This window comes from Boleophthalmus pectinirostris, unplaced genomic scaffold, assembly GCF_026225935.1.
Source record: "Boleophthalmus pectinirostris isolate CB_2022bp ecotype Guang Dong unplaced genomic scaffold, ASM2622593v1 HiC_scaffold_13, whole genome shotgun sequence".
NCBI classification, from domain to species: domain Eukaryota; kingdom Metazoa; phylum Chordata; class Actinopteri; order Gobiiformes; family Gobiidae; genus Boleophthalmus; species Boleophthalmus pectinirostris.
The window spans coordinates 13639052-13661855 of record NW_026571036.1 but is presented as its reverse complement, the minus strand read 5'-3'; the positions used below and the strand labels follow the sequence as shown (position 1 = coordinate 13661855).

At 41.3% G+C, this 22804-nt stretch overlaps 3 protein-coding genes across 5 annotated transcripts in view; all 3 read left to right on the top strand.

Moving 5' to 3' along the window:
* The window catches only part of nt5dc1 (5'-nucleotidase domain containing 1), a 37484-nt gene extending 28639 nt beyond the window's left edge, over positions 1–8845 (top strand). For both annotated transcript variants that reach the window (XM_055149632.1, XM_020941990.2), the window contains exons 10-12: positions 4843–5016; positions 5823–5991; positions 6775–8845. In XM_055149632.1, the coding sequence (XP_055005607.1) occupies positions 4843–5016; positions 5823–5991; positions 6775–6884 (453 nt within the window). In that variant the 3' untranslated portion in view covers positions 6885–8845. The remainder of the gene's footprint in view (positions 1–4842; positions 5017–5822; positions 5992–6774) is intronic.
* Positions 8846–9745: 900 nt separating this feature from the next.
* dse (dermatan sulfate epimerase) lies at positions 9746–19387 on the top strand. 2 transcript variants are annotated; one of them, XM_020931967.2, is made up of 6 exons: positions 9746–9973; positions 11124–11577; positions 14803–15056; positions 15912–16151; positions 16629–16836; positions 17321–19387. In XM_020931967.2, exons 2-6 carry the CDS (start codon positions 11162–11164, stop codon positions 19047–19049), a joined length of 2847 nt encoding a protein of 948 aa, XP_020787626.1. In that variant the 5' UTR covers positions 9746–9973; positions 11124–11161; the 3' UTR covers positions 19050–19387. The 2 variants fall into 2 exon arrangements, with proteins under 2 accessions (XP_020787626.1, XP_055005602.1); XM_055149627.1 differs by lacking the exon at positions 9746–9973 and having other exon boundaries at positions 11438–11573.
* A 704-nt stretch (positions 19388–20091) lies between these two features.
* Positions 20092–21682, top strand: ndufaf4 (NADH:ubiquinone oxidoreductase complex assembly factor 4). Its single transcript, XM_020919679.2, has 3 exons — positions 20092–20320; positions 20437–20528; positions 21283–21682. Exons 1-3 carry the CDS (start codon positions 20185–20187, stop codon positions 21589–21591), a joined length of 537 nt encoding a protein of 178 aa, XP_020775338.1. The 5' UTR covers positions 20092–20184; the 3' UTR covers positions 21592–21682.
* Positions 21683–22804: the final 1122 nt, after the last annotated feature.

The following is a 22804-nucleotide window of genomic DNA, read 5'->3' as shown; positions in this document are numbered from 1 at the left end:
GCTGTGGTATTGAAATCAAGTTTGAGAGTCACTAAGTGCTGCTGACTAAAAATCAGTGTCGGAAAATTGTTGAATGATAAGAAATGCTGAGGGGAGATAATGCTGCATGTGTACAACTTTAGAAACAGCTTTTTTCATATGAAGAAGTGAAATAGGCGTAGACAATTATTATACAGTGTATTTACACCCTGCATTTCTGTCTTCCGAACTTGTGTTCAGTAAAATACCTTATATATTATTATTATTAGATGCACACGGAGCTCAGCCATCTGATTTTGTTCATAAATGTTGCTTTAACAGTAATCTATAAGAAGGAAAGGGACTAAATTAATTAGAATGTAGGTTAATAATTAACCATAAGATCAATCTGGGTTGGGTTAATTTTGTTGCCCATATTAGTGTTGTCATAATACTAACATTTCAAAACTCTTATTTCGATACTAAGGAATAGATATTCAACAAATACTGAATACTGATTCCTATACCACAACTTTTATAATACCATGTTGTTTTATATCTGTGTAATTCAGATATATGTGATGTTTATTAGTTCTGATACTGCTTAAGATCTATCTAAAGCTATTCAGGAAAGGTTCATTTCTGTCCTGTGAATGTGACTTCAAATTAGTATCTAGTTTCGATCAAATTGTTTATATAAGGTTAAAGAAAGCGCTTGTGTTTCAGTGTCTTCGCACAGTAGAGCATTTCGTGGACAGTGTCGGAGGCTAACTGGAATCCGTGTCCTGTGTAAATATTTATCAGACTGATCCCAGACTTTTGGAGAGCTACCGGCAGCTGCGGCCCTTTTGGGGAAGGTGTGGGGGGATTGTGATTGTGGAGCCCCCCCCCTCCCTCCTGTTTGTTTACATGTGAGGGCCAGTCTGACACAGGCAGCTCTGTCACAAACTGCTAGTGGAATGCCTTACATCCCTTTTATAGACATCTCACCCGGAGAACACTGCCCTTTTCGGATCTCCACTAAACAGCAGTGCTTGAAAGAAGTAGGTAAATCATAGAGCTAGTGTTCATCAAACTGATAAAATAAGGGTTTGCACTAGGCCTGTCACAATAATTACTATATAGACTTGGCACTCAGTACATGATAGATGGAACAACCAGTTTTTAGGGTCAATATTTTTCATGGCTTCTTTTTCTAGGGGGGTAACTTTTTTTATTTTTTTTTTTTATATGATGTGATTCAAAATTTGTTATCGTGACAGGCCTGGTTAGCAGACTGTAGCTTGATGTAGCTTGTATGTGCAGTCTCCTAAACTAAAATATAGCAATTAGTCATCCAGCTATGAGCTCCTGTCTATCATCGACATATAGCTTAGATTTTGGTATTTTGACCCATTTGACATTGGAGGACAGCATGAAAAAAATGACTAAACTTTCTTGGAGCAACAATATAATAAAAAAAAATGAAATGCATAAAAAAACTGCTGAGTCTAATTAAAAATTGCACTGGAACACGGATATAATAATATAAGCAATAAGATTAGATAAGCACTTGGGGCACTCTGCTCCAAGTCACTGCCCTCTCTTTCCCTGCCTCATTTCCTGTATCTGAACAAGGCCAACAGCTAATAATCTCACTGTTTTTACAATCATTCCTCACTTCATTTTCCCTTCTCACCGTCTGAGCTGTGGGTGGAATTCTTCTCCAGACCTGCCTTGGCCTGCTCCGATGTAATGTGATGAGTTCAACAGACTTCAATGTCTACTCCAGAGTTTCCCACTTACCATAACGGGGGGTACTTATTGGGTTTTCAGATTCAGAATTTAATTGGAGATAAAATGTTCTTTGTAGTAAAATTTGTGTCTTTAAGAATGTTGTGTAGGAAAATTGGATGTCAATATCAACAAAACAAGATAATGTAATAGAAATAACTGGCCATTTGTTTGTCTAAAAAATCCTCATGGGTAAAAGAGGATACTTGGGACAAAAAGAAGTTTGGGAAATCATTGGTCTACTCTGTTTCCTACTGACCACAAAAATGTTCTAAATATGAATGCAATTGCTCACCTCAGAAGTGCATTACCTTCTTGTCTGTTTTTTATGGTGGCTTTGTTAAAATAGTATTTACTGTAGCTTGTCACTGTTGCTATGTGTAATGTGTGTACTTGTAGGCATGACGTAGGCAAAGAAAATGTATTTGTATAGCACAATTTGTACACAAATTAGTTCAAAGTGCTTTACAGAATAAGAAATACTTTAAAATCACAATGCAAACAAATCAAAACTTAAATAATCATAAAATTAAAACAAGAGAGAGAGACATTAAATGAAAGAGAAGAGTGCGGAATGAAAACCTTTCAGTCATGTGCACAGCTAAACAGAACCATTTTGAGCCTGGATTTAAACAGAATCAGAGTCGAGGCCTGTCTCACATCTTCAGGAAGACTGTTCCAGATTTTAGCTGCATGAATCTGAAACGCTGTCTTCCTATGTTTAGTTCTGACTCTGGGCACCAGCAGGAGGCCCGATCCTGAGCTCCTCAGAGTGCGAGGTGGTTCATACGGCACTAATATGTCAGAGATGTACCTTGAGATGAGACTTGTACACAAGCAGAGCTGCTTTAAAGTCTGTTCTCTGAGCCACAGGAAGCCAGTGCAAAGACCTGAGCACAGGACTTACGTTCTCGTACTTCCTGGTTCAATTAATGACCTGAGCTGCAGCGTCTCACAGCTCATTTGGAGAGGCCAGTGAATAGGCTGGTCTAACGTACTGGATGCATGGATAAGTCCCTCCAAGTCTGCTTTAGACAGTATACCTTTGATTTTTGCTATGTTTTTAGATGGTAAAAGGCTGCAGATGTTATTGATTGATGTGGCTGTTAAAGTTCAAGTCTATCTATTATTACCTTTAAATTTCTAGCCTGATTTGAAGGTTTTAGAGAGCGAGACTGGAGGTGACTGCTGACACTGTCTGAGAAAGTTGTTTTGCATCCACATACTGATCTGTTGGAGTCCACTGGTCTATAGTCCCCTGCTGCCAGTGTGACATAGATCTGAGTGTCATCTGCATAGTTGTGGTAGGACACATTATTGCTGCGTATTAACTGGTCTAACGGCAGCATGTAAAGATTGAACAAAAGGGGGCCCAGGATCGACCCCTGGAACACCTCACAGGTCAAGGCGATGTGATCTGAGCCACAGTTTCCAATTTCAACAAAATACTTCCTGTCTTCTAGATAGGACTTGAACCAGTTTAGCCCAGTACCAGAAATGCACACCCAGTCCCTTAGTCATTGTAAGAGGATCCCATGATCGACAGTGTCAAAAGTAGCACTCAGATTTAACTGACTGAGACTTTCCCTGCATCAGTGTTCAGGCGGATGTCATTTGTCTCCTTGATAAGAGCAGTCTCAGTGCTATGGTGGGCTCTAAAACCTGACTGGAAAACATCAAAGGAGTTGTTCATTTGGAGAATGTTAGTAAGCTGTTGGTAAAGAGCTTTTTCAATGACTTTGCCAAAAAAACGCAGATTTGAGATGGGTCGGAAATTGTACAGTACTGTGCCATCAAGACTTCTCTTCTTTAGGAGAAGCTTAATGACTGCAGTTTTCAAAGCTCTTGGGAATGTTCCAGATTGAAGTGACATGTTTACTGTGTGAGCAAATGGTGAAAGCTAACTGTTGAGGAGGGACTTTAGAAATCTAATGGGTAACGCATTGAGGCAGCATGTGGATGAACTCAGACTGGTGACGATCTCTAAGAGAGTTTTGTCAATTACAGGCGCAAAGTGACTCAACTCTAAGTGTCTCTTTGGCTGCATGCTTGTTATTTGCATTGTGGAATTGACGCACTAAACCTTGTCATTAAAGAATACTGCAAACTCATTACACTTAGATGTGGAAATGAGTTCTAATGGCAGTGGAGCTGGAGAGTTTGTTAATCTGTTCACTGTTGCAAACAAGACATAAGAGTTAAACCAAAGATGTTAATTTTGTCTTCTTATGTACTTTAACTTCTTGGGTTCTTTTTTAAAGACAATACAGTGAAGTCTAATTACCTTGTTGACATTTTTCGGCTGCTAGCTGCAAGCTGTCTTCAGAACTGGTGTTGGTGGTGACCTGCCATATATCAGCTGTTTTTACTTCCTCAGACCTTGAGGTCAGAGAAAGTAACAAATTGCCCGTCTGCCAAACGTCAAGGTCAGAGATACACTGCTGCTAGGACATGGGGCTATCAGTGGTGTGAGCCATCGAGGAATCCAGACATGCTGATGTAGTACGTCATTTGCTCTGTATGTAGTCTTTTTTATCATAGTACATTGTCTGACAACAAATGAAACCTGGCATGTTAGTGTTGATCCTCATTAGTGATAAGGTATTTAATTTGCCAATTCTGTAAATCATCTCAAGTAAGTAAGTAACTGATAAATTTGACATTCAAGAGTTGTGTACTCCTAACCAAGCAACAACAAAAGATCTGGAGAAGGGTTCCTAGGTGCTGCACTGCCCTGTCCAGAGGCTTTAGGAGTTCTCAACCACTGGGCAATGGGAAAACCAGACCCACCCAGACATTGGGAGAAACAGTCAAATCCTCACAGTAAGACCAGACCCCATAGTCGAAACCAGGAACTTCTTGTTGCTGTGAGGCCACTCCACCAACATACACGGTTAAGGCATTATGCTTTTTGCTCTGTTGTCATTGATTTTACTGGCCCGGCCCCTTCCACTGGTCCCTGAAAGAAAGTAAATGTTCCCTGGGGACCACTGGGATGGGTTAAATGCAAATTTTCAAGCAGGGACAATAAGTGTAAAGATGTACAAATGTTCCTTTCCACTAGTGCTGTCTGTGTGTACATTTGTGTACATTTTGTGTTGTCCTTTGTAGGTGGTGTACTTTGGCGACAGCTTGCGCTCAGACATGTTTCCGGCCAGCAGCTTCGGGAAGTGGGAGACTGTGATGATCGTGGAGGAAATGGAGGGGGATGGGGTGCCCCAGAGTGACGCAGCCAAATCCAACCAGGCCCCAGTGGAGCCGCAGGAGAAGAAGGGAAAGTTTGAGGTAAGAGTGGAGCTGCTTTCTATTAAAGACCTATAGATCCTGATCCCTAAACCACGCCCCCGCCTGCTCTGGATCTCCCCCCTTCTGTGCCTCACTGCAAATACCACAGTTCATATTCTTTGGTCCCTTTTTAACCTTTTGACAGTAGATTATTATATTTTTTCTTTAGTTATGGTAACAACAGTTGTGGATATTAATTATTCACAACGATACCGTAAAATACTGAAACCAGTCAGAGAAATGGTAGCTGTGATTTAAGAAATTAATATAGTAAACGTTAAAGGTGATGTAGCTTTTATGGTTGAGGGGTCTGCCACTTGCCACCTGCCACTATGAAAGTTATTTGTCAGATCTGTGGAGCTGCAAGCTTACTTACCATATAAATGCTAAAATTGCTAAAAGTTTTTTAAAAATGACTACTAAAACTGTATGATCTGTAAACTATGTAATCTGTAAAAGACAGATAAAGGCCCAAGATTCAAGCGGACAATACTTCTGTGAAATCTTTATGATATAAATGTTTATTCTTTCACATCTTCTTTTCTGTCAGGGGTTAAAATAAGTAGATGTTGCACAAGGGTCATAATCACATCCCTTTTTGAAGAACACATCCTGCTTTCCCTGTACTCTCTTCTGACATAACTCTGATGAGAAGTGGAGCAGGGGAATTTCTGTCCATTCATTTCATCACTGACAGGTATCAGAGCCCTTTTGATCGCCCATCTCCTCCCCACTCCTCTCACTCTCTCAGTCATTCCTGCAGGCCTGTCTGTACATGTCTGAGCTTTGTGTGGCATGTCTTTCAGGAGCAGGGCATGAAGTCTCCCTCTGCGGCGTCTAACCAGTGGGGCTCGTACTTCGTGGATGTACAGAAGGGAGCGGGCGGAGATGAGGATGTGCACAAGCTGACCTGGTGCTGCCACTGCATCCACAAGTACAGCTCTCTAGCCATTCCCAGTGTGGAGCACATAGCAGGTACACAGGCTTGCTTACAAAAAATAAATACATGAAAGGGAATAAATAATGTAATGATCATGGCTAATAGCTTTCTCCGTAATGCCTAAATTAGCCATCACGGAGGTTAGTAATTTCAAAACACATTCCCCTCTTGATTCTAGTTCTATATTTCAACAAAAAATCACTCTGCAACCACTCTGCTCTGGAAACTTTGAACAAATAAAGGAATAAAAGATTTCAAACGCATACAAGCTTCACTGGCTACCATTTATTGAGTTCACCTACCAGCTTGGCTTCCTTTGCAGACACCATGTCAGCAGAATGGTATGGAATCCTTCTCAAATTCATCTCCAAATGTGTTAAAGTGTAGTGCTCACTGCTCACTAGTGGTGTAGTGGTTTAAGGGGTTGGGCGCATTTGGCTGTTACCACCTTGGCGGTGCAGGTTCCCTTCCTGCCTCAATCACCGTTTGCTGAATGTCTCTACCCTTTCCACCATTTCACACTGATGCTTTAGCTGTCCTATCAAATACTGCCTTTGGGCCAGAAAATGAAAAGAAATATAATCTAGGAGTATGTAGAAAATATGTGTTTCTGTGAGGACAAAATAGGAGATCGTCAAACACCTAACCGACTGGTGATCCTTCAAGCAACTGGGTCGGTTGTGTGTTGTAGCAGACCACAATGCAAAAAAATTTTTCATGGATTCAAAAGGCTGACCGTGTACTTTAGCCCATAAGGATCCTGTTATAACTACATACCACGTGCACCTGTTCCTAATGCTCTGCTTCTGCTTTTCCAGATCTGCCTTTGGATTACAAATTCCCCCGTTTTTCTCCAGACAAGCCCTGCACCAGTGGATACTATCCCAGACCTCCTGATTCTTTACTCAAGAGGTTCCAGAATCAGTAAAAAAATATTAAATTCTACATAATTTTGAAACAGTCCTTCCTTATGTCGGCCTCAGGAGAGGAACGTGCCTCCCATCACCATCTGCTGTGTAGACTGAGACTGCCAGAGGTGTGCCTGGAACACTTGTGTGTTTGTGTCTTCTGTTCATCCAAGAACAAACTATTGGTCTTTTGCCTCATACGTTTAGTGCAACGTTCAAAGAATTGATTGTGTACTCTGTGTGAATCTCTTTTGTTGAAATAGGAACCTTCATTAACTCCCAGAATTGAAGCCCTCTCCCAAACTATACATGGTGGAAAAGCTGGAAATGACATTTTGTTATTCCACTTTCTGCTAAATGCGCAAAGAAACACTTGGGTAATCAAATCTGTAGAATATTAATTTGAATTTTGTATAAAAAGAGGATTTAACCCACCTGGTTAAAACTGTATTCAACATAAATCGATTTCTCCTGTGGGCATATTATGCTTGCATTATTATGAGCTTTTTACTATGTATGAAGGGAGGGCTCTCATTTCTGCAGTTACGAACAGGAGGCCAGTGGCCTGGTTTCTATTACTAAGCTGTTTTAGATCAATATTGCAGTTTACAAAATGTAAAATAATATTTGTGTGATCATTTAATAGGATACTAAATACCAGAAGAAAAGCAAAATATGTCTTCATTATTATTTGAGGAGGATGGCCTTATGGTCTTGCTGACTTTTATATTCAATTCCATATTTTTGTGTAAATGGGTACTCTATACTTTGAAAAGAGCTGTGGTTCAAAAGCCATGTTGTAAGACATGAACAGAGCATTTGTGAATGTAGGCCACAGTGACACACATTGGGACTTTGTGTCGTGCTGTAGTTTTCTCTGAAGAATAAGACTTGAGTGATTGTCTGTTTACATAAATAACACATGGACAGTTCTTCAAAACTGACCTGGACATGGTTAGCACTTTACATTTTTTCCCATTACCTCTGGATCGTGTTGGTGCTGTGCGTGTTGAAGTTTCATTTGACTGCTCATTATGGAGTAAATCTGTCTTTCGTTCTATGTTGATTGTTTATTGGGACGTTACCTGCCAAACCCTGGTGCAGTGCTGTCTTTTGTATTTAAGACGCATAACTACAGTGAGAATATATGTGTATAATGGGTGAAGTCTGTGTGATGTCCTGTACTTGTTCCGCTGGAGTGACTGTATTAAAGTGGACTTCTTGTGCTTCAGTCAAACTGCTTTGAATCCTGCTTTGAATGAATGGTTTACTGTTCATCATAGGCAATAATATTGTATTCATCAGTGACAGTGGCATAGTCTGGCACCTGGTGACTTGGATAATTTATTTTTATGCATTATATTGTGATAACATGTATGTAATACAAATTGGTTCTATAGTCGGTTATATGATATTCATTAAAAAAGAGACTGGAATCCATTTTATCACATTCTTTGACTACATTTAAACTGTTGGAAGGACACAAGTAACTACTGCAAATTATTTCTATTGAAATACTTCCACACATGCAACATGTGACTGTGCCGCCATGAATGCATTCATCTTTGTGATCTGTCTATTAGCTTACGGCAAAGTCAGGGTAGAATTGGAGACTATGTAAATTACCCTTACAATTGGTGTGCCACTGCATTAGTCAAGAAATATGTAGAGATCCGCATATAATTAAGAATTGTATTCTGTTGTTTCTAGGCTCCTGTCTGGAGGTGCACTGTCAGGCTGCCTTCTTCTCACATAGACCCTGTATATTTGCCTTTTAGTCTGCCCTGTCTCAATGGGGGAAAAAAGCTAAATATTGTCAAACACTGACTACATGTAGGTTCTTTAAGATGATATACAGACAGACATTATGAATATACTGTAGTGCTGTTCAGTCATAGAAAAATGTGTTTCACACTTGAGCAGAAAGACGTGAGTGGTGATTGTACTCTGCTCATCTCATCCTGGAAACTCTGACAACTCCTGGTTTAGCCTCATTAGTGTGTTCTGTAACTGTCACTAAAATAAAGTCTTCTTTGTATGTAGCCTGTGTCTCTGTTTCCCCAAAATGTTTTAAATATGTAAGATGCATTAGTTACCAGACTGAAAAAGGGATGTCAAGGGAGACATGTTTTCATGCCAAACTGAGCAGCCCTAAATTTACATATGACTTATTATTTCTTTAGGTTTTAAATTTTGTGACAGGACAGTTGTTGCCAGCAGAGGCTGCGTTCTTTTTTTCTTTGGCCCATAATATAATCGTATAATACCAGGCTATATCCTAAAGCACAGAATAGCACCACATTCAATCTTTTTTTAGGCCAACGAAGGACTTTTGATGACATGGCCTTCTTTATTTGTACATCTTACAGGAAATGGTGCCTTTGTAAAATTTTTTAAAGGACCTGCATTAGATAATCCTGACCTCAAGTATGCAAAAATCAAATTTTGTTTTGGTTAACACTTGTAATGCTGATGTAGGCTTATTGATAATTCCAAAAACAGTGGACATGGTGATGCCCCATTTATTTAGCTTGTGTTCTCAAGACAATTATCCAGTCAGAAAGCAGTTTTTTTAAACTGGCTTTAAAAAATGTTCATAGTTGTCCTAGTTGTAGTTGTAGGCTAGCTTGGTCTTGGTTTGAATATGAAGTATAGTTCTGATAGTATCATTGTTTAAGTCCTGATTCAGTCAAGGTTTAGGTCCAGATTTAGTCCCAGTTTTGATATGATATTTGTGCAATTGTGTGAACGCACCCTAAATTTGAGTTGAAATTCAATCACCTCTTAATTATGTGTCAAACCCCTATAGTCCCTCCTTATAGTCAGCCTCCCTGGTTTATAAGAACCCCAGAGATGCCCATGTTCGTGTGTGAGACTGAGAGGAGACAGATCCATGCGCGGAGTGAGTGTGGGCTCTCTTGGCTCTCTGTGCGCCCTCCTTGCGCCCCTCCTCGTCGGTCAGCGGGACGCCCCTCTCGCTTCCACATTCCTCCTCCTTCTTCGCAGCTCACACACTGCTGCGGTTGCCTGCTTTCCGCCGACCCAGGACTTTAGGCCGACCGCCGACTTCAGTCCGAGCTATGACGCCAAGAACACGGGCCTCTGACAGGTAAGGTCCCGCTCTCCCCTCCCCTTCACTCATCGCTTCTCTCTCTGAACAAGGCTACATTTGTACCCAAATCTAGTTACAAATGGGTCTTTATCAGTGACCGATAACGCGTTTGTTCTTACCAGATATAACGAGCAGTATTAGTCTTATTCTGATTTAGTTTTTCATAAAAAGAACTATTGAATTTGGCAATCCGCGTGGAAGGATGTTTTACACCAGTAGCAGAAGAAAACTTCATGCTTCCCAGGAATGAAAACCCTGATGACATTTTTGGATCGTATGAACTCTCGACCTTGTCTAAGGTCTGTTTAAAATATGTGATTGCGAACTGATTAGGCTACAGTGAAAAGTTCCGTGGGACTTGTTATTGTAAGCTAAGTTGCTTGTGCCTGGCTTTATGTTTTGGGGGTTGTGGTGGTGTTATTCCTAGTGTTACACAGAGGTGAGGAGAGCAGCCAAGTCTGTGCTCTGCTCTTGCTCTCAAGTCACAATGCGTTTGGCAAATCATCTCTGTTTACAACCAGCCTATTAGAAATAGTCTGAGTTTGAGAGTTATTGATCTGTTGTCACACATAGACAGCAGCCTTTTCTAAAGGAACACGCTGTGTACTTACTTTTTCTACACTTACTCACTGGTGGCCACAAGGGATTACTTCTGGAATTCAACGGAATATGACAAACTTCCTTCCAAACCACTTACAAATATTTCGACCTTGGTCGTGTTCAAATTATTAACAGAAAGCTTTTGATTCGTATAGTTCATAGCCTCTTCTTAATCGCATTATAAAATACACAATTTTATTATGTAACTCATTTTTATCGTTTGGTGTTGTGTTTAGGCTTCATTATGATACCAAACATTCCCATGTCAAAGTGTTGAGTTATCACTCCCTGCTCACGGGGCTTTTTTTTCTATTATAAACAGACAATTTAACCTTTATTGTTTTTCCCTCTTGTCCACTCCTCCCAAATGCAGCATGGCTGTTTATTGGAGTTTAGCAAAGCCTTAAAGTTAGTGTGAAAAGCTGGTCACTGTGAGCGGGTGCTCCGGTCTGGAGCAGAGTGGAAAGTCGACACATGGAACTCGTTACTGCAGGAATGCATTAGGGGTTTGTACTGGCTCTCATATTTTCCTCCTCCTTTCTCTCAGCTGATGTACCTCAGAAATGCCTTCTCTCCGATGAGACGATGAGCACACACACCCGCGGGGCCCCCACAGTCTTCCTCATAAGTGCGCTGTGGCCCCTGCTCTGCGGTGCTGCTGTACTGGACCCTGGAGGAGGCATACCATTCATTGGGGGGAACTATGAGGGCCACCCCATGCTGTACTTTGACCGGGGCGAGGTGGAGGAACTACAGCGGGCAGCGGCGGGCTCACACCGTGAGCTGGCCAAGCTGATCCGAGATGCTGCAGAGGAGATGCTGGAACACCCCGAGGAGTACCTGCCCCCCTGGAGCCCTGCGGAGTTCACCAGCCGCTGGAACGAGGTCTATGGGAATAACCTTGGTCTTCTGTCCATGTTCTGTCTGCTTTATCCTCACCGAGCTGGGGCCCTGGACATGGCACTCGACTACATGGAGAGGATGGCAGCGCAGCCTAGTTGGTATTCTCTCTTTTTGCTGTTATACTATTATTATTCCTTTTTTGCTATTATCACCCTCACCAAAGACAGTACTCATAGTCTAGGCTACTCTAGTCTACTAGTTTTAAGTAGTTGTCTTGTTTATGAATAGTAACAGTCTTATTACTTAGTGAAGTAAGTAATAAGACTGTATCAAAATTTTACTTTGTCTACAACATGCAGGTTCAAATGAAAGTACACTTATTCAGCAGCTGTGCTTTCCAGTGTCAGCGCTGCGGTAATGTTTACTCAACAGACCAGTTTAAGAGTATGCCTGTGTAGACTAAAATCTGATAATTAGCTACTTTTTATGTTGTGGTTTTCAATGCCTCTTAGTAAGGAGAAAATATTCTGCATCGGTAGACCCAACTGCTGCACTGTTTAAGCAAGTGTTACTCTCATTAGGGGAATGCGTTTAAATTGCCTGATAAAAATAACAAATTAACAACCCACATAGTGTCAGCCATTCTGTCAAATTGTAAAGCACCATTGTTTTAAAGATGCATTGTGTAACTTTTCTGGTGAAGGGTTCATCAAATGCTTTTCTTCATGGAGATGTTATTGCTTTGTCTGGAATGCTTCACAATATGGCATTAAACCTTTCTATCCTCAAGGAGACCAAACCAGACTAAGTTACAGGTCAGGTCTGTGGAGAGGCGACCCCGCTCATAAACAGACTGGATGTTGTTTTTCTAGGTATTTTTGAGCTATAAAACCAACTGTAATTGAATAAATGTAAGGTGGAGTTGTTTAATGTCCAACTGTGGAACATTCCTAGTGGAGCAGTGAGTCTTCCAGTCAAAAAGTTACACAGTGCATGTTTAAGACTGAAAAAGCAAGTCTTTCTGCTCTTATCCTATGCTACAATAGCAAGCCTTAGTGTAAAAGAATGAGGGCAACTGCTCAGATTTCACTGTCCAACTGGAAATGTGTTCTGCAGCTGTTTGGTGAATGATGAAAGGAAATGAATAGTTCAGATGTGGGCAGAGGAGACACCGACTCCCACTCGCCAACGCTAAAGAACTGTCAACACACCGTCACATGATCGCTCTATCATCTACAAATAAGTAATGTCCTTGAATATATACCTGGAAGGTTTTGTTTTAGTCAGGTAGACCTAAATCTGATTCAGCTATTTCCACTAGCAACTAAAACCAGTGACCATTTGTGTGCTTGCTAACATCACACTGACAATCGCCATGCTGCTAAGTAGTATTCTGAAATAATTTTACTTAAAGGTGCACTATGTAACTTTTGTGGTGGAGGGTCCAACAGCTGCTTGTTTCCAGAGATAATATTGCTTTGCCTTAAACCTACCTATACTGCATTGATTCAATTGCAAGTGTCTTTAAACCAAAAAATAATAATAATAAACATGCAATCTTACATTGACTGGGGTCGCCTTTCCACAGATCTGACCTGTCACCTATATACAGTATGGTCAGAATAACAGTACAAGACAATCAGTGGAAGTATAGGAGTTATAAAGTTATAAAGTGCAAATAACAAATAATACGTTTAGAACATGACTCGGTTAGAGAAGTGCTTTCCAATTTATCATTTTATTGTGTTTATTCATCCAAATTATTGTGTAACTAAATTTATATGACCTTTATAATCATTTATATCTTCAATATTTTGACTTTCCTCTTTCTGTAAGTCCAATAAAAGAAAAAGAATTTAGATAAAACTTTCCACAAGCATGCATTTCTTGACATTTTATGATTAGAGGCACATGCTGATAGCTGAACCAGGTATGGAGGTTGGGGGAGTGGGGTGGCTGGGGTTAGAGAGGAGTTAATCCTTTTGTCTGATCTCATCTGGTGCCCCTACCTGCGGGGAGGGGGTTTCTAGCACCTCATTCCTAGGGGCTGCAGTAAGTGGTATTAGGGCATTAGGGTGCAGGACATTTTCCCAGCTTTGGTATGTGTGCCACAGCGCAGCGAGGGAAAGCCACTGAGCAAGTGTTTTCACATGTTCAGAGCTTGCTGTGAGTTTTCCCCTTGGCTGCATTTTATTATGGTCAGCCGAGTTCTCAGGGCGACACAGCTGTGGTCTGCAGGGCCTTCAATTATGTGTGCTGCTGCTGCTCTCGTGCTCCAGGAGGTCTGTGTGTCTGCAGGGCTCTGGAGCTCCTGTCTGCACCAGGATCTTATGTCAGGCAAAGAGCTGTGTCATGTTTGGAATGATACCGAACTCTCACCAACGTCTGTCATTTACAATACATACAAATAAATGTGAAAATGAGTTTCTTTCTATGGGAAAAGACAGTGTTGTAGTTTTATAGTTTTTTGGTGTTATAAAGCCAACATTCTATTCATATTTTTCATCACACTAAAGTGAACAGTTCCACATTTAAACCCAAAGCACATTATGAGCAAAAACAGACAAGTTTTTAGATGGTCTGAAGACACAAGAAGAAAATTATTAAAAGTCTGTCTTGAATAACAGCTTTTGAATAATAAAAATAAAATAAAACGCTGGCTAAAGTAAAAATGCTGAGGCTAAGACTAAACTAAGTTAAAATTTCTGAATAGTTTTGCATAAACATTACAAACACACAGACACACACACACATTGGCTCTCTCTAACCTTGGATCTCTTTTCCAAACTCTGGCATTAAAAAAGGAAGTGCTGATCTCCTCAGACTCTACTCACTGCCTCCATAATCAATACAGACTGCACCCATCTGGCAGGAGATTCTCCTCTCTCTCTGAGAACCAGACAGGCCATGTCCCCTTTTGTGCCAACGTCAGTTAGACTATTGTACAAGCACTAGAGGAAGGAGTGTATAGACCTCTTTTAATTACAAACCCCCCTGCTGTTTTTTGTTTCATTTATATATTTATATTGTCTTTTTAACCCATGGTATCAATGACCCTTGTTTTTTATGTGTGGATTGTATAAAGGTGCCAGACCACAAAATGTTCCATAATAGGAAAAATAGTTCTCGTTTGTGTAATCCCAGTTGTCCAGGTAGGATCCATACCAAAGGAGAAATTCAAATTCAGCTCATCCAAGTGAACTGAATTTTTCCTTTGCCTCTTTGAATAGAAATGAATTGAATGTTTGTCATAAGCCAGACCACATAATAAGTCCATATTAGTTGTTAACCTAGTTCATATGGGTAGAAATGTTTCCTAGCAGGAAGATGAGATGATATTTTTCCACTAGTACCATGGATTTGAATGTGGTCTTGTGTTGCAGGTTTGTGAAAGACGCTCCGTGGGATGAGGTTCCCGTGGCTCACTCATTGGTTGGTTTTGCCACAGCGTATGACTTCCTGTTTGAATATCTGAGCAGACAGCAGCAGGAGCGCTTCCTCCAGGTGATCGGAAACGTGACCCGTGACATCTATGAGAAGTCCTATGAGCGAGGCTGGGGCTTTCAGTACCTCCACAACCACCAGCCCACCAACTGTGTGGCTCTGCTCACTGGCAGCCTGGTCTACATGGCCCAAGGTCAGCAGCTATTGTACAGGAAACCAGAAGTAATGTGTTTGTTGATATTTGGAATTGAATTTTTTTTTTTTTTTTTTCAAAGCTGCCTCTTGTCTGTGTGTGCCCTTGCGTTATTCCCAGTTTGTCCTCAGATGTGTCTTTTTGAACAGACTAGTGTTTTACAATAGAAATAGAAGAGCAATAGGGCGAAAAATGTTTACATATGTTATGGCTACAAAATCATACAACACATGATTTTATATCCCAGATAAATATACAATTTATATATATATATATATATATATATATATATATATATATATATATATATATATATTATATATATATATAGTAAAAAGTTAATTTGTGAACTAAAGATATCCATATAGGACCATCCTCACAATACAATTAAAATATAAAGAAAGCGCAGTGTAAATCTATTCAGCAATCATATTATTGTCTCACTCTTTCCACCCCATACTCAGGAACCTAACCTCTGTATGTTTATACATTTTTCAATATGGACAATGGACAAGGACATGGAAAATGGAATACATGTTTTTCCAATTGTTCAGTTGCCTAGTAGGAACGCAAAGTTTGTGACTTGTGGTAGAAGTATGATGTGAAACAATGAAACAATAAACAGGTCTAAACAAGGTTGACCCTGACCACAACCTCCACAAATAATTATTGTGGTAGGGTCTTTGAGCAAGACACCCACTGAGACTATTGTTTGAATCTGGGGTGTGAATGAGTGATTGGTGACTGTCAGAGACACCATCAATTCTTTTCACCATCAACTGAAAAATGAAGGCATAATGCAGTGTAAAAAGAGCTTGTCCAAAAACTGCTATAGTGTGTTTTCTTCTGTTGCAGGTTATCTCCAGGAGGCATACCTGTGGACCAAGCAGGTGCTGTCCATCATGGAGAAGTCCTTGGTGATATTACAGGAGATCACTGATGGTTCTCTGGATGAAGGTGTGGCCTATGGGAGCTACACCACCCGCTCTCTGTTCCAGTACATGTTTTTAGTGCAGAGACACTTCTCCATCAGCCACTTCCATCACCCCTGGCTCCTCCAGCACTTTGCCTTCCTCTACCGAACTATTCTGCCAGGTAACTGTGCACGTTGGTATAGATTTGAATGAGTTTTAACTATCTATTTCATATCTTGGGAATTTAAAATTGTAAGTGGGGGTTACAAAGCTTACGAATCTTGACCAAGAATGAGTGGAATATGTAGTCTGGGAAAGTGTCTTGCTCAGGGACACAATGATGTTTGGCTGACCCTCCACTAGGAATTCTTAACCCACTATGCCACTGTTGCACGATTTTATATATTTGTACTATGACCAGCAATATTTAGAAAAGCTCATGGCAAATAGTTGAATGAATGTGGGACTAAGTTATACTGTCATAAATATTAGTATTTAGTATGAAGCATATTCTTTTATTCTCTAGGTCTAATTATTTGTCAACAAACTGCCTAACTTAATAGCAGCAAACTCACCTTACATACAGTAAGGCAGTAATGACATATAGATTTATTTTCTCTTCTGCTCATTATTGTCATTGTGCTTTGTCCATGTGCAGGATTCCAGAGGACTGTGGGTATTGCTGATTCCAACTATAATTGGTTCTATGGCCCTGAGAGCCAGCTGGTGTTTCTGGACAGATATGTGCTGCGTAATGGCAGTGGGAACTGGCTGGCACAGAGGATCCGTCAGAACCGAGTGACTGAAGGGCCTGGGCAGCCCGCAAAGAGCCAACGCTGGTGCACTCTGCATACTGAGTTCATCTGGTCAGTCACATCATGGGCCAATATTTTGTTTTGTCTGGCATATGTGATCACAATTTTGTTAGAGCTGCAATTTTACCATCGAGTATACTGTAAAAGAAGCACTAATTGACAAAATCAAACTGCTGTTGTAAAACATTTTATCAATTGCAAATGAGATAAAAAAGTCCAATATGTCGCTAAAATAGGTTTTGGAATGAGAGCAGATTGATGGTCCACCTCTGGTACACTTTGCGGTCTGAAATAAATATTTTAAAAGTACATAGAACAGCACAGACAGATTTAAATACATACTTTTATGGTTTGAAATTCATCTACCCCAGATGTAATATATACCGGTAGTTTATCTTCTCCTTTTGAATTAGTTATTCATTCATTCAGCCTGCTACATGTCTTAACAATCTCTTCTTATGCCCATGCTACCTAAAGTCCTCATATGAACTTATATAAACTATCTTTCATAACTGTTCTGTCTTGTTTATTTCAGGTATGACCCCAGCCTCTCCCCCACCCCTCCACCAGACTATGGCACATCACAGCTCCACTACTTTGAGGACTGGGGGGTTGTAACCTATGGAAGTGCGTTGCCGGCAAGGATCAACTCAACGTTCCTCTCCTTCAAGTCAGGGAAACTGGGCGGCCATGCCATGTATGATATAGTTCACAAGAACAAGTACAAGGAGTGGGTGAAAGGCTGGAGGAACTTTAACGCTGGCCATGAGCACCCAGACCAGAATTCTTTCACCTTTGCACCCAATGGAGTGCCTTTCATCACTGAAGCTCTGTATGGGCCAAAGTACACTCTGTTAAACAATGCAGTGCTGTTTGGATCAGATGTTCCAGGGGCCTGCTTTAAGCCCTGGGCTGGACAGATCACAGAATCCTGCGACTCCAAGTGGCTTAAGTATAAGACCGGGCAGGCGGCTGACACTCAGGGTCAGGTGGAGGTGGCCATGCACAGGCAGGGCATGGTGTTCGTCCGCGGAGAGGGCAGTGCTGCGTATAACCCTGAGCTGAAGGTGCGCAGCTTCCAGAGGAACTTGCTGCTCCTGCACCCCCAGCTTCTTCTGCTCGTGGACCACTTTGCTCTGGCTGAGGATAGCCCCAGCAGAGCCATGAGTGCTTTCTTTCACAACACAGAGCTGGCCTTTAGTGGGATCAGGAAGGGCCCTCTGCATGGAGCCTTTGTCAGACATGAGAATGACAGGTACAAGATGTTCTGGATGGATGACACTGGCTTCAGCAACAAGGGGTCTGTGGGCTTCTGGAAGTACCCATCAAACTTTGGCTATAATGGGTCTAATTATGTGAATGTGACTGCGCCACTACGCTACCCTTTCTCTAGGATGGTATATGCCCTGTTCGGTCCTGGAGTGGAGTTAAACTCCTTAAAAGTGCGTGGGGATGATCAGAGGTTGGATATTCGGTTGTCCACAAAGGAGCAGACGTACACAGTACATCTGGTAACTGGGGAGGTGCCCTCAAGCCCCCTATATGCCATGATCCTCAGTGGGCACCAGAAAGTGGTGTTTGAGAGAACAATGGCTCAGGCAGAGCGCTCTCCTGCAGAGGTGGAGGAGTATGTGAACCTGGTGGAAGACAACCTTCAGCATGTCAAGCCTGTGTTCCAGCAGATGGAGAGGCACATCCTGGGCAGAGTGCTCAATAGTGCCACCTTCAGGAAGACAGCAGAACGCCTTCTGCAATTCTCAGACAAAAAGAAAACTGAGGGAATTATTGAAAAAATGTTTGCCAAGTCAAAGAAACAAGAGCGTGGGAAAAATGGCAGGAGACTGAACCTGGGAGATAAGCTGCCAGAGAATCTACCTGATATATTTGCACAGATTGAATTAAGTGAGAAAAAAGAAAGACAAAGGACGTTCCGTCGTGTTTATGAGGACAATCCTGAGAGCAATGTGGACTCCCATCTCTTTGTAGACTACGCTAATAAAAAGGGAGGCTTTGCCAGACCACGGCTTAAAGTCTCTGAAGTGAACACTGGAACACAGGCCCAGGCTCTGACCCACACAGGGCTCTACATCAGACTGTTCCTGCTCATGAACACAGGCACATTCTTCCTGCTGCTGGCTGTGCTGGTGACACGCTTCCAGGGAGGACACAGTCTACACACGCACCGCTACTTCTACAGCATCCTCCTCATCGACAGCTGCATCCTGCTCTTCCTCTACTCCTCCTGCTCCCACTCCCAGTGCTAACATCTGCTCTTCCTCTACCTCTCCTGCTCCCAATCCCAGTGCTAACTTCTGCTCTTCCTCTACCCATTCTGCTTCCACTCCCAGTGTTAACCTCTGCTCTTCCTCTAGGTTTCCTGCTCCCCTTTTCCACTCTTTGAGACAATCTGTAATGTAAATTGTGGTTGAATGTGATAGTTTAAAAGTTTGGTGGTGGAAAAATATATTGCAATTATTTTGTATAAAAAATATTTCATGAAAACTGTGTCTGTTCTCCGTGAGCTTTATCACTAGGGCAGCTGGTGACCCTTTGAAAGCAGGTTCTTGTAATCAAACATATCAGATTAAAGTCATATCTCTGCTGTTGGTAGTTTTACTGCTGATGTGTTCATTAGGAGCGACATGACTTCAGCTCCACCATCAAACTACATAGGTCAGCTTTAAATAGGCTACTGTCCTCAAGAGCCATAAGAAAAAAAAAACATTTTATATCAAATGGGAGGAACGTGCTGTGAAAATACATATTGTCAACATCTTTAGTATAAGGTCTAATGAAATTTTGGTGTTCATACTCTGTAGCTTCAGAAGGCTCTGCTCATCATGGAAGCATAATATAGTTCTTATAGAAAGAAAAGAACAGGAAATGCTGCCATCTGCTGGACACATTTAAACATTGTAAACCATTTCTCTTGAGTGGGTGTTTTTCATTTTTAATACTACGGATTTGATTCTACAGATTTTTAAGCATGACACTGAATAGGAATGAATGAACTTTTAGCTGAGGTACTGGCATGAACTCTTCTTTATACGGTCGATGGCTGTAGGTCATTAGATCTAGAATCATGTAAAGAACATTGCCTACTCATATGTTTACTTAGTCTTGAAATATGTGATTAGTTCATTGGGCCTGGGATGTAACCCTGTACAAATCCAACCAATTAAAATTGAAATTGTACTATAGTGCCAAACATTATTAAGGCCATATGTTTTTAATGAATTTTTAACACACCCATTGGCCACGCAATGAGCCTCCAGGGCAGTAGGTGGCGCTGTAAGTGTCTGAAAGCGGAAATTAGCAGTGAGCCTCTTCGCTTCCCGTCGTTTTGCGTAAGCGGCGTGCGGTGCTGTTTTGCTGTTTGGATGTGGAGGACAGTCAACGATGGGCGCCCGTGTGGCTCGCATGTTCCGAAACTTTAACTTGGAGAACCGAGTCCACCGAGAGATCTCCCGTGACAAGCCGCGAGCTGCGCCCAGACACCCGGACACCGCTGCCTCCGTCCCGGGATCCTCTGAAGGTGAGGAGCAGAGTCACAGCCGTAGAGCCTATGGTCACAGACGCCTTATTTTCTATGACCTGAGATTATAACTCCAAGTTAAAATGGCATTTGTTGTTGTTTTTATCGTCTTGCAGCTACTGGAGGTTTAAATGAGAAGAATGCCCCTCTGCTGGATCATCTGCGCTCTCTGTATGTGGAGTCCACTGACCCCGCAGAACTTCCGCAGGTCAGACTGGGACACTCACTGACCCCTACCACACTGTATCCCATAATGTTGTTGTTATGTTATTATTTCATTGCATGCAGAACTCTTGTAGTAGTTACTAATCATAATTACTGATCAGATATTTACTGATATGGCGTTCAGTACAATAGTCTAAAATAGAGTTACATAGTCAAGGCAAGTTTGTATTTTGTAATTGTATAACACAATTTGTACACTAAGTAATTCAAAGTGCTTTACAGAATAATAAATACATTAAAATCACAATACAAACAAACAAACCAAAACATAAATAATCATAATAAAATTAAAACAAGAGGGAGACATTAAATGAGAGAGAAGAGTTCAGAATAAAAACCTTTCACTAATATGCACATCTAAACAGAACTGTTTTGAGCCTGGATTTAAACAGAGTCAAAATAGAGACCAGCCTCACATCTTCAGAAAGACTGTTCCAGGTTTTAGCTCCATGAATCTGAAACTCTGACTCTCCGTGTTTAGTCTTGACTCTGGGCACCAGCAGGAGGCGGGTCGCTGAGGTCCTCAGAGTGCGTACATAGACCCTGCTGTGCTTGAAATTACAATATCATTAAATTATAGAATGTGAAAGACTCAAATTTCAAGAGGTATATCTGACTTATTAAGACTTTGACTGCATGTTGGCACAGGAACGGTAAGAAAAACGTGCTGGTTTGTGATTTGCATTGCATGGGTATGTTGATGACACAAACAGATCTTCATCTCCATTTTATTACAGTCATCCAGAGAGGAGGCAGAGGAGGCAGCAGAGTCAGAGCGACGCCCCCTGCAGTACAGTGTCCCCTTGGAGCAGCTGGGTCTGATGGAGCTCACGGACGTCCCCAAAGGCAAACTGACCCTGGCTGAGGCTCTGAAGGCCCTAAGCAGTCACCAGCAGCAGCCCCAAACATGGACCGCAGAGAAGATTGCCCAGCATTACAGTCTGGAGCTGAGGGACTGCAAGGCTCTACTGAACTTCTTCTGTCCCTTCAGAGTCCAGATCATTCCTCCCACCAATGCACAGACTAAACGCATCACCGATTCATAGCACTGGATACCACTGTAGTGTTTACTAGCTTTATATTTATGAACTCTTAATAAATTAAATGAAGAAATAAATACAATGGATATTTTATATAGGTCCTTTGGTTTAGTTATCCTTTGGTTTATCTGTATGACTTTATAGACCATAGCATAATTTGAACGATTTGAAGTAAGGGTCAAAGGCGCCCTTCTTAACTGCCCTGTCGCATGCACTGTGGATGTGATGTGGTGGTAAATGGGCTAATTACAAAAACTAACTAAACTAAAATACTAATTAGAGCCCGACCGATATGGATTTTGCTGTGGCCGATATGAAACCAATATAATGGAAGTTGGAGCTGCCAATAGGCGATATAATCACCGATATATTTAGTGATGTAAAAATTCACTGTAAATGTTGAATTGTTTAAAAAACTTAGGTTTGGCTCTGGTGGATTTTAAATTGGGTTTATTTAGGCAACATTTATTGTTATTCTGCCTCTTTACATCATATTTACAGACAGTAGGTTGACTTAATGGCATTTTTGCATCACATTCTAGACACTAGTGATGGGTATTCCAGTTCTTTTTAGAGAACCGGCTCTTTTGGCTCGGCTCACTAAAAGCTGCTGGTTCTTTTGGCTCCCAAGTGGCTCTTCAGATTGTTTTGTTGCAAGCAGGACTAAAGCACGTCTAAAGCAGGACTGAATCAGGACTGAACCAGGTCTAAACCAGGACTGAAAAATGACTTAACCGGGACTTATTTATTTTATGCTAAACTACAGTCAAATATGCTCGTTTTTTTATTTTTATTTTTTTTAATCCTACGTACACGCAAATTTCTCAAAGTTTCGTTTTGAGCCGCTGCCGCTGTCAAACCACGAATCTGCACGCGGCGTGAAGAGAAAAAAAAGTGAGAGAAAGAGAAAACACGGCTCCCAATAAGGATCAGGCTCCCGTCGTTCCCTTCAAAGAGCCGGTTCTAAGAGTCATTTCGGCCGCGACGGACCCATAACTAGTAAAGAAAGTAGCGCTATTAGCCTTTAACCGTAAATACGTGCGCGCCGCGGTAATTAATTATATGCGCAAATGTCATAATTCACACCTCTATTCACAGCTCATTTACATATCAGTGCAGGTCCAGTAACAAATATACGGCCAATATAGTCACTTTAGAACAGACCAATAGAAAACAGCCTGTTTATGTGCGGGAGCTACAGCAGTTAAGCCATAACAAA

Coding starts and splice junctions, on each gene's coding strand:
- ndufaf4 (XM_020919679.2), top strand. CDS start 20,185: ATGGGCGCCCGTGTGGCTCGCATGTTCCGAAACTTTAACTTGGAGAAC. Junction 20,321..20,436: donor CGTCCCGGGATCCTCTGAAG/GTGAGGAGCAGA, acceptor ATCGTCTTGCAG/CTACTGGAGGTTTAAATGAG. Junction 20,529..21,282: donor ACCCCGCAGAACTTCCGCAG/GTCAGACTGGGA, acceptor ATTTTATTACAG/TCATCCAGAGAGGAGGCAGA.
- dse (XM_020931967.2), top strand. CDS start 11,162: ATGAGCACACACACCCGCGGGGCCCCCACAGTCTTCCTCATAAGTGCG. Junction 16,152..16,628: donor CTACCGAACTATTCTGCCAG/GTAACTGTGCAC, acceptor GTCCATGTGCAG/GATTCCAGAGGACTGTGGGT. Junction 16,837..17,320: donor CTGCATACTGAGTTCATCTG/GTCAGTCACATC, acceptor TGTTTATTTCAG/GTATGACCCCAGCCTCTCCC.